The 10,493-nt window shown below is 64.5% G+C and overlaps 1 protein-coding gene across 1 annotated transcript in view; it reads right to left on the bottom strand.

Moving 5' to 3' along the window:
* Positions 1–382: 382 nt before the first annotated feature.
* The window catches only part of LOC111145671 (notch 1), a 42,938-nt gene continuing 32,827 nt past the window's right edge, over positions 383–10,493 (bottom strand). The window contains exons 25-34 of the mRNA XM_022500757.1: positions 9,611–10,182; positions 9,008–9,436; positions 8,372–8,520; positions 7,456–7,672; positions 7,234–7,321; positions 6,977–7,142; positions 6,136–6,431; positions 4,858–5,005; positions 4,669–4,766; positions 383–3,480 (exon numbers count right to left, since the gene is read on the bottom strand). Of these exons, the coding sequence (XP_022356465.1) occupies positions 1,972–3,480; positions 4,669–4,766; positions 4,858–5,005; positions 6,136–6,431; positions 6,977–7,142; positions 7,234–7,321; positions 7,456–7,672; positions 8,372–8,520; positions 9,008–9,436; positions 9,611–10,182 (3,672 nt within the window). The 3' untranslated portion in view covers positions 383–1,971. The remainder of the gene's footprint in view (positions 3,481–4,668; positions 4,767–4,857; positions 5,006–6,135; positions 6,432–6,976; positions 7,143–7,233; positions 7,322–7,455; positions 7,673–8,371; positions 8,521–9,007; positions 9,437–9,610; positions 10,183–10,493) is intronic.

Here is a 10,493-nt window from a genome sequence, read left to right as displayed (position 1 = left end):
GCCCTCCTGCTGGGGTCTGGATTTCCCACTGTGGCCTCTGGGCCCCTCCCCGCATACCTCCTGCCCACAGTGGGCTCCTGGCTGCCATCCCTAGGCTGGGTAAGCGGTGCCCTGTCCCTCTGACTGAAACAGATGGGGGAAGCCTGAATCAAGCCTGCTGTGGTGAAAGCCACGTTCCCAGACCCAGGAGACCCCTGCAGGGGGGCCTGGCCCACACAGATGCAGAGACACTGTGGAACCTCTAAGAGACTAGGGCTGGCTGGTCTCCAATCCTCCCCATCAGAAGGGGCAGAACTGCTGGTTCCCTAGGAATAGAACGGCCTGCCCTCCCTTCCTCCAAGAAAGGGAGCCGATGCCACCACCAGGTTAAGCAAAATTGGGATGACCATCAGCATTACTTTTATTGCATATCAGTTAACAAAAAAGATGAAAAAAAAATACAGCATTTTCATCACCTACAGTTTTGCACGTAGATAACTTTTAAAAAGTTTTTTTTTTCCTGTAAACTACACTCTATTTTTACAAAACACAACAAGAATCGACATCTTAGGGCGTGTCTGGTCATGCCCACTAGGGATGGCACAACATTGCCCCCGGCAAGGCCAGGGAGGCTGCCTGGAGGAGGCAACGGGAGCCTTCCTTGGGTTTGCTCTTCGGAGCTACAGTCCAGGCGGCTGCAGGTCAGGTTGCCAGGCCTGGGTCGCGAGCAGAGCCATGTTCTGACATCCCTCGTCAGCATGACCCCGACAGACTCGTTCATTCAGATTTTTTAAACAAAATCCACCTTTGACAATGTATTTACAGACATTTACTTTGCCACAGGCTTATACTTGATTTTGTAAGAATCTGCTCCCTTCCCGGGCACACGCCGCCACCCCCCCCATTACCGGGAAGGGTGGTCCTCGAGCTGGCTCCCGTGCCCCAAGAGGCACCGTCTCAGCTGCTCGTACCCTCGAGCCACGCTGGGCCCTGGGATGAGCCGCCTCTGTGAACCGAGGCCAGACGCAACCGTTTTTTCCGAAGCCTGGCAGAGGTCGCTCTGGGAAGTCTCTCAAGGGAACAGGGCCGCCAGCTGAGCCCAGGCCCACCCAGTGCCGCCGGCCCATCGCGGTCAATCAGGCAGTGTCTTTCCCCAGAAAAGGGTAGGATTCCTCCACGTGGCGGCCCAGGTGAGCGCCCCACGGCCACTGGACTCCTCACTCTTACACATGCCTGAACATCCAGGCGTGGGGGCAGAGGAGCTTCTGGAAGGAACAGGAACTCACAAGACCAATCCACAATTAGGCAATAATACTGAATCCCAAACAAAGATTCATGATCGGTACCAGGAAGTGTGCTCCGGGACACCCCAAGAACACATCTTTAAAAGCATGTTTTCAAAAAAATCATTTAAAAAAAGCCACCAAAATGTATAAACCCCATCATTTGACATTTTACGTCCCTATTTTAGATGCAAATTAATCCACGTGCCAAGGCGTGACGAGGGTTCTGTGTCTGGACGCATCTCCCACAAAGCAGGGGATGCGGGGGGGGGGGCATCTGGGGTAGTGGCAGCGGGCCCAGGCACCCTCGCAGCAGCCTGGACCATGCTGGGTCTAACCTCCCTTCTCCAACATTGTTTCTTTTTGGATTTTGAAGAAAAAAAAAATCAATAAATAAATGGCATCTATAAATCATGAATCTTTGTTTGTATTTTACAAATACGTAACCATATTTATCACAAGTAGGAAAACCACAGCTGAGAACTAGTTTATTTTCTTGGAACAGATAAAAGTTGTCACCTGGAGCCATAGAAAACATTACGTATAAATAAAAAGGCAGTGTTTCCTTGTAAAATAAAAGTACATAAATAAATACTAAAAAAAAATTAAAATCCTTGTCCTTTTATTTTGTATAAAAACTTGTTTCCTAAGCAAACGTTCCTTCCGTCCGTTGGGCGCGGGTGCAGAGCCCGCAGGCGCCCCGCGCGGTCTACTTGAGCGCCTCGGGCACGTGTGCGATGTGGGCCTGCGTGCTGGTGGGCGGGCTGGAGATGCCCTCCGACCAGTCGGACACGTGCGAGTGCGGGGACGAGCTGGACCACTGGTCTGGGGACTCGGGGGACGGGGTGAGGAAGGGGTGCTCGGGCACCTGCAGCTGGTGGCTGGGGGTGTTGTCCGCGGGCGAGGACGAGTAGCTGTGCTGCGAGGGCGGGGTCAGGAACTGGGCGGTGGTCATGGGCGGGGCCAGCGCGGCGGGCAGCGCGGTGGGCAGCGCCTGGCTGTCCTGCGGCAGGACGGTGTGCACCGCCAGGCCGCCTGGGCCCAGCGGTGGCGGCACGTCCGCCTGGCTCGGCTCGCCGCCCAGGAAGCCCCGGCCCAGGTGGCCGCCGGCGGCCGAGCTCACGCCCAGGTGCGGCTGCGGGGGCTGCGGCGGCAGGGGCTGCGGGGGCGGGACGCCCGGCGGCGGCAGGCCCGGCTGCTGCATCTGTAAGTTCTGCGGCGGCGGCTGTGCCTGCGCCTGCACCAGGTGCGGCTCCAGGTGCGGCTGGCCGGCCAGGCGCGTGCTGGGCAGGGCCTGGTAGCTCATCATCTGGGACAGGGCGGCCGTGGTGGAGAGGCCGGCGTGCAGCGGGCCCAGCATCCCGTGCTGCAGGGTGGGGGCCTGCGTGCCCAGGGGGCCAGGCGCCACGCTCCCGCGTAGCGGGTTGTACTGGCCGGGCACCAGGCCGTTCTGCAGCCGGGACAGCCACTCGCACTGGCTGTTCAAGCCTGCAGACCCCCCTACGCTGAAATTCACGGCTGCGCCACCCGCGCCGGTGCCCAGGACTGTGCTGGTGCTGGAGGCCACGGGCAGGTGGGAGAGCCGGGGCGGGCCCCCCTCGAAGGCCAGCCGGCCGCCCGCGCCCAGGGCTGCTATCTCGGGCTTGGCAGCCACACCCAGGTGGCCAACACCCAGGTGGGCGTCGGGCATGCCGGGCAAGTGGCTGAGGGGCACAGACGGGGACTGCTGGAACGGAGAGGACAGGAGGGGCGGCGAGGCCACGTCCGACAGGTAGCCGTGGGGCGACTCAAGGGAGTCCACGGGCGACAGCACGCTCGAGCTGTCCAGCAGGCAGCCCTTGCCGTCCTGGGATTTCTTCCTCCGCGCCTTGAGGTCCTTGGCCTCCTTGCCGCCACAGGCCAGGCCCTTGGTGCTGGGCTTGCGGGCCTTCTTGCCTGGCACAGCCGGCTTGAGGTTGCCCAGGTAGCCGTTGGGGGAGCAGAGCGGCGGGGACAGGGTGGGCGCGCCGCCTAGGGCGGTGCCGTGCAGCGGGGGGCTGCGCACCAGGCTGTACTCATCCAGCAGCCGCACGATGTCGTGGTGCATACGCTCTTGTGCAATGTCACGAGGCAGACGGTCCATGTGGTCTGTGATGTCCCGGTTGGCGAAGTGGTCCAGCAGCACCTTGGCGGTCTCGTAGCTGCCCTCCCGAGCAGCCAGGAACAGGGGTGTCTCCTCCTGGAATAGACAGGCAGGTAGGTGAAGGGGTCACCCACACCCACGCCCCATCACCGGAGGGATCAAGGCAGAGAAACGCCCGCAAGGGGCCTGTCCCGTAACCCCACGGTCAGCTGCCCAGGTCAGGTCTTACAAATAGCCTTAAAGTCCATCTCTGAGCCACTCCGAGGCGGTCAGCGGGACCCTGCGTCCTGAGTCACCGGGACTTCAGCAGCATGGAGGACGCAGACCCTGTGAGAGCCTGTAACCAGGACCTCCTCCTGGCCACCAGCATCGCACGGCCACGATAGCTCACCAACTTCAGGGGCTCAGGGACCCCACCGTGTGTCCTTGGGCACCAGGGTGGGGGTGCCCCATCCCAGACGGTCCCCAAGGGAACCTTAGTTCCTTCCTGGAGCCTCAGTTTCCCTGTCTGTCACCCGTCCCTGGGAGGCTGCTGCGCGGCTGGATAGTGCCTCCCTGGCTCACACAGGGCTTTGGCCACAGCCTGATGCCCTCTGGCAGTCCCTGCCTTTCTGAGGCTCAGCTTCCCCAGTGGGAGGGTAGGGGTCACATGTCACCTGCAGGGGACTCAGGAATGCCAGGGGCCAACGGCTGCTGTGTCCCCCAGGAAGAAAGGAGAGAGACCTGGGGGGTCAGGGAGACGCAGGCAGGGCTTAGCTGCTGGGGAGCTGGGGTGTCTGCCTGCACCCTGTGAGCCCCCAGAGCTCAGACTATGGGCTTTCCTGAGCCTTGGGCACATACTGAGCAATGGCGAGCCCCAGGAGCCGTGGTACCACCAGGAGGAAGGGGGCCACTTGGCTCCACACCCGGGGGCCTCACACTGTGCCAAGCCCCACACCCCACATCCAGCAGCGCTCGGGCTCTCTCTGCACCACCTGCTTCAACCCTCCGCACCCTGGTGACCGCCGAGGACAGAAGGTGTGGTGCCGATCTTGGTGACGCGGGACAGCCATGGCCATGCCACGTGCTGAGCACGCGAGTGCTTGGAAGGCGTCAGGAAGCATGAGGATACGGGCCCAAGAGCGAGCTGTGCACAGGCCCCGAGCTCAGGGCTCGTCGGGGACCCTCCCAGCTTTGGAAGTCAGAGCCCAGGGGTTCACGCCGGTGGGGGGGGGGGTGCGGTGCTGCCAGAAAGATGTGGCATGGGGTGGAGGGACCCGCCAGCCCCGCCCCGGCCGAGCCTACCTTGTTGCTCTGCATGTCTTTGTTGGCCCCGTTCTTCAATAGCACGACGGCTGCCTCCACGTTATTCACAGCAGCAGCCCAGTGCAGGGCAGACTTGCCTGCATGGGGAAGCAGAGGCTAGGCTGGGACAGCCCTGGCGGCGGTGCCCCCCCCCGCCCCCCCCGTGGGCCAGGCTGCAGCCTGCCTTACCCAGGTCGTCCACGGCGTTGACATCCGCGTGCGAGTTGATCAGGTCCTCCAGCATGCCCTCCACAGCCAGCCGGGCGGCTAGGATCAGCGGCGTCGTGCCGTCGTGCATGCGGGCGTCCAGGTCCGTGGCTCGGTTCCGGATGAGGATCTAGACGACAGGGCAGGGCTCAGGCTTGGCACACCGGGGTCTGAGGCTGCTGGCCTGGAACCGATGCCTGGGAACCAGCCCGCAACGCCACAGAGCCCCTCTTGGGGTCCGCATGGGCCCAGCCAGTGTAGACGACAGCAGGAGCACAGGAAGAGTGGAACTGTGCTGGCCACGGCTGAGGGTACAGGGGCCGGAGCGCTGGCCATGTTGCCCACACGGACCTGTCCCCTCGATGCCCAAGTGAGGATGTCTCATCCTCACCCTGCGCCTGGCTGCCACCCTCCCCACCCACCCCAGGACACGGAAGGATTAAATCCCTGCCCAGACACAGTGGGCAGAGCCATGCCTGGACCACGGACTGAGAACTGCTGAGCTATGCCGCGTCCACGCAGGACACAGAAGCACCAGCAGTCCCTCGGGTGCTGCTGTGCCCCGGGTCCCAGGCGGGAAGGAGGGTCACTGTTCCCTGGTGGGGCAAGGGGCGGGGTGCCGGGCAGCACCAGGGCTGGCCTCACTCCCATGGAGCGCCCATGGGATTTACACATCCGCACGCCTGAGAGGCCGTCAGAGTGGACACAGCCAGAGCCTGCTTCCAGGGGCTCATCTGCCCGGTGCTCCCTCAACAGCCTCACTCCCTTACTTCTACAGGAGGATAACGCGCCACAAACCACTACGGTAACAGCTTTGTGACAACCCCCCGCCACTTGTGCCCAACCTTGTCTGTTCGGGGCAAGGACGCCAGGAGCCTGGGGACTCGTAGCAGGGAATCCGCTGGTGGCTTTGCAAAGGGAGTCTGTGCAGGGACGCCCCATCCCTGGGCTCTCCGCGAGGTAAAGCCCCAGGGCCGTCGCTGCAGGTGGCAGCCGTGAAGCCCTTCTCACCACTATGAGCCACGCCTCCAGCCAAGCCCCCACCCTCTACCCCCAGGTAACGTCAGCCTCCTGCAGGCCCCCTTCCAGCCCGTCGTCCCTGCGCGTGCCTGACTCGGAGCTGTGGGATTGCCGGGATACTATGGGCCCCACTCAGTGTTGGGGCTCTGGTGCCCCGTGGCCTAGTCGCCGGCCCGGACCAGGAGGCAGGTAGGTGGGCCAGGGGCTGGTGAAAGGGCGCACGTGGCGGCAGCTGCCCACCTGGAAGACTCCCTGTGCATCGGCAGACACGGCCGCGTGCAGCGGGGTCCGCCCCATGTTGTCCTGGATGTTGGCATCTGCGCTGGCCTCCAGCAGGCGCTTGGCCGCATCGGAGCGCGAGTAGCGGGCGGCCAGGTGCAGGGCGGTCTCGCCGGTGCGGTCCGTCTGATTGTGCAGGCTAGCGCCCTGGTAGATGAAGTCGGAGATGACGGCCGGCGCGTCCTCCTCCTCCTCGCTGTTGCCCGTCTCCAGGCCCCCGCCGCTGCAGGAGGCGATCATGAGGGGCGTGAAGCCATCTGTGTGAAAGTGGGGCGAGGGCTCCGTCAGGAAGGCGGGCCCCCAGCGGCGGCACTGGCGGGCGTGCCGATGGTCCCGAGTTGGTGGGCAGCGTGCGGACGTGCGGCCCAGCCCGTGGCACCCGGGGCCCCCAAAATCAACTTGAGCTTCCCGAGGGTCAGAGCCAAGTCCAGCCGCCAAATGGCCGGTGGGCAAAGGTGACCCTGTGACTCTGCTTCCTGACCTGCACGAGACCCTCCCCGATAACCCAGCTGAGAAGAGACCACGCAAGAAATGCGTGGCTGGGAAATCAGCTCCCCGGACAGATGTTTCAGGACAAGCAGTTGATTGGGTGGGCAGAGAGCCTCCCCCAGGCGGGAGCTGGCTACGACGGAGCCTCCCGGGAGGTCCCACCCTGCTCCAAGGAGGGACACAGCTTCCTCCCCACCCCCCACACCCCTGGTGCTCAGCTTCCAGAATGCCCACCCTGGCAGGCTGCTGGGCGAGGGCGACCCTATCCTGAGAGCCTCTGGGGGGCGGTGCAGGTGGCCGGCTGTGCACCTACCCGGCCCTCGGACGTTGACGTCCATGCAGTCAGTGTCGGCTTCGCCCTGGGGCGGCGTGGGGGCCATGGCCGACACGCGCAGGTCGGCGGCATCCAGGTGCTGCTGCGTCCACTGCCGGTGGTCTGTCTGGTCATCCCGGTCGGGAAGAACCACCGGCTCCTCGAACTGAGGAAGGGGTGAACGGAGGGCTGCGTCACGTGCAGGCTGGGGCAGGGGTGGGGCCGCCCGGGGAGGCCCCGGAGCCCGCCGGACTCACCCGGAACTTCTTGGCCTCCAGGTCCTCGTCATCCCACTCATTCTGGGTGTCGTCCGTGAGCGCGCCGTCTGACACGTTCTTCAGGGGCCTAGGGGCAGGGGCGGGAGGCGGGGCTGAGCGGGGCTCTCCTGAGGCTGCGGACCGCGCGAGGCGTGGCCTGTGGGTCGGCAGGGGTGCACCCCGCCTCCCCCAAGCCCCCGAGGCCGCGGTGCATCCACTAACTTGAGGCCCACGGAGTCCTCGCCGAGGGGCTCCCGCCGCTTCTTCCTGCTGGCCTCCGACACCTTGAAGCCCTCGGGGAACCAGAGCTGGCCATGCTGCCGCCGGCGCTTACGGGACAGCAGCACCCCGCAGCCCACAAAGAAGAGCAGCACGAAGGCGGCCACGGCCACGTACATGAAGTGCAGCTGCGGGGGCGGGGGCGGCTCCACGGTCTCACCTGCGGGCGCCTGGACATCAGGCCGCGGCTCCGCGGCAGGCCGGCAGCCGGGGGGGCAGCGGACTGGCTCCGCGGCTGGGCGCCTTCTCACCCGCTCTCCTCCATCCCGCCCCCCAAAATAAGGTCATTTTCTACGCGATTAATCAGAATTGCAAACTATCGCTAAATTCTCTCCCGCGCCAGCCGACGATCTGGAGACGGCTTTTACTTTTTTCTCCTTTAAGGGAGAAGGATTAGCCAACTTCAAATCACCGCACTCGCATTGAGCTGTTAAGACAAAGGATTTAGGGGGATTTTCGAGATACAAACTTCAACACTTCACATGACACCGATCAATTCTTCCCCCTCTCTCTCTTTTTTAAAAAGCTGTAATGATTTTGAAATAATACCCAACAAAGAAAATTATCAGGGGAGTGAGCGGGGGGAGAAAAAGGCTCCCACTTTCTGGCAGATGTGTCCGTCCCCTGGGCCAGCCGCACCGACAGCTGTCGCTACGGGTAGGGAGGATGCACCAGGCAGAAAATCCCACAAAAGTGCTTCCTGAGCTCTGGATGGCATGATATGCACCCATGGCGGAAAACGGCACAAAGAATGCGAACATTTGGTGGGGGGACTGGGAGACATGCCCCCTCCCAGACAGACTTTCCTTAGAAGCCAGCAAACTGTCCCCCGGGAGCAGGGCTGGGGCGGACCACTCACTCTGCACAGCTTCGATCTTGTAAGGGATGTTGAGGCTCCCCAGTGAGGCCAGGGCGCCCAGAAAGGCGGCCACGTCTGTGGCGCTCTGGAAGCACTGGGAGGACGACTGGACACACTGCCGGTTGTCGATCTCCAGGTAGACGATGGATCTGGGGAAACACCCAGATCAGGGGGCTCAGACCTCCGGTGTGCCGCTGCAGTCGCCCCGTTTACCCCTCAGGCCCACAACGTCATCGCAGTGGTGGAGGGGGACACTCCCAGGATGGGTGAGGTGGCCCCGGGTTCACAGGGAGCCCCGGCGGCACAGAACCACCCCGGAGGCAGACCATGCTCTCTGCAGCCCACCAAGCCCAGCACCGCATGCAGCAGGGCTATGGCACCTGACACCCCTCAAAGTGCTCTCCCAGCCAGACCTGTCGCCCTCTGCCTTTCCACCAGGGGCCACAAGCGTCCTTCTCCCATCTCAGGAGAACAGAGATTCGGGGAGTCCAGTCCTTATCTTGGAGCTGACCCCAGGCGTTGCACCCCTGCTGGGAGGTGTCGGGAAGTGCCCTGGAAGCCCCCGGTCTTGTTGGACCCTCTGTGTGTCCCGCCATCAAGTTCGGAGGGCCCAGGGGAGCCGCTGGAGCTACTCACCCGCGGATGTCCATGGGGTCCAGCTCCCTGCGCCGGCGGCCGGCCCCGCCGTCCGGCAGGAGGGCGGCCTCCACCCGGTCCAGCAGGGCGCCAGGCACGGCCCAGCCGTCGGCCGCACGCTTGATGGGGTGCTTGCGCAGCTCCTCCTCGCGGCCGTAGTACGGGAAGATCATGGGCTGGCCGTGGGCATCGCGCTTGAACACCACGTTGGTGTGCAGCAGGCGGCTGAGCTCCCGCAGGAAGTGCAGGGAGCGGTTGCGCAGCTGTGCAGGCGGCGTCAGCACCACCAGCACCAGCGCGCCGGCCGCCAGCCGCTCGGGCACGTGCTCCGCGCAGTCCAGCCCGTCCCACTCGCACTCGGCGCTGTTGCAGCCCTGGTCGCAGTGCCCGTCGCCGAAGTGGTCCTTGCAGTACTGGTCGTACAGGGGGCTGCGGACGGAGGGACGCGGGGGTGCGCGGGCTGTCACCGGGCCCCGCCCAGCCGGCCGCCCCCCCAGCCCACCCCCTTCGCGGGACCCCCACCTGCACCTGCCGAGCTACCTGTGCCCCACCGCCCTCCCCTCGCCCTCCCGGAGCGCCGCCCCGGCCCGCCCCGCGCCTCACTTGCACTGGCCCTCCGCGCGCTGGCAGTCGAAGCCGTCGAACAGGCAGCCGGCGGAGCTGCACTGGCGGTCGCAGCGGCCGTTGCTGAAGTACTTCCAGCACTGCAGCGACTGCGAGCAGTTCTGCCACGGGTCGTTGAAGTTGAGCGAGCAGTCGCCGCCGTCCCAGCCGCACGCGTGGTTGTTGCAGCCCAGGCTGCACACCTTGTTGCCCGCCTCCTCGCGGCACTCGGGCAGCGCGCACGCCTCCTCCATCTGCGGTGGCGGGATGTCCAGGCCCGGGCCGCCCCCGAAGCTGTAGTCCAGGATGTGGCACAGGAGCCCGTTGAACTTGGCGGGGCACAGGCAGCGGTAGAAGGGGCTCTCGGCCGTGGGCTCGCAGCTGCCCTGGTTGTAGCAGGGGTTCCCGCCCACGCAGGGGCTGCTGGCCGGGAACTGGCACTCGGGGCCAGTGAAGGCGCCCAGGCACAGGCAGGTGGGGCTGCGTGGGCCCGAGATGCACGTGCCGCCGTTGAGGCAGCGCCGGCTCCCGCAGGCGCGCGCGTCGTTCTCGCACGTGGCGCCCTCGAAGCCCTGTGGGGACAGACAGCGGCCGCGCATCAGGGGGCCCGCAGCCCGTGCGCTGTATGGCACAGCACCCCCCACCCCACCACGCACCAGAAGCCCAGGGGTTGTCAGGGGCGCTCCGGGAGCTGCGGGCACTGAGCCCTGGAGGGTGCGTGTCCGCTGGGCTCCTCGGAACCCTGACCAGCCGCGGCGGAACCATGTGGGCCGACCCCTCGTCACCCCTATAGGCGGGACCGGGGAGAAAGGGGAGTGGCCAGTGCCCGCACCACGGCGCTGTGAACCCCAGATGCCTCTGAAAATGAACTCCCAGCAGAAAG

Source organism: Enhydra lutris, unplaced genomic scaffold (genome assembly GCF_002288905.1).
Source record: "Enhydra lutris kenyoni isolate GAN:26980312 unplaced genomic scaffold, ASM228890v2 scaffoldscaffold13, whole genome shotgun sequence".
NCBI classification, from domain to species: Eukaryota; Metazoa; Chordata; class Mammalia; order Carnivora; family Mustelidae; genus Enhydra; species Enhydra lutris.
The sequence above is the reverse complement of the archived record's forward strand: the minus strand, read 5'-3'. Positions and strand labels throughout refer to the sequence as shown.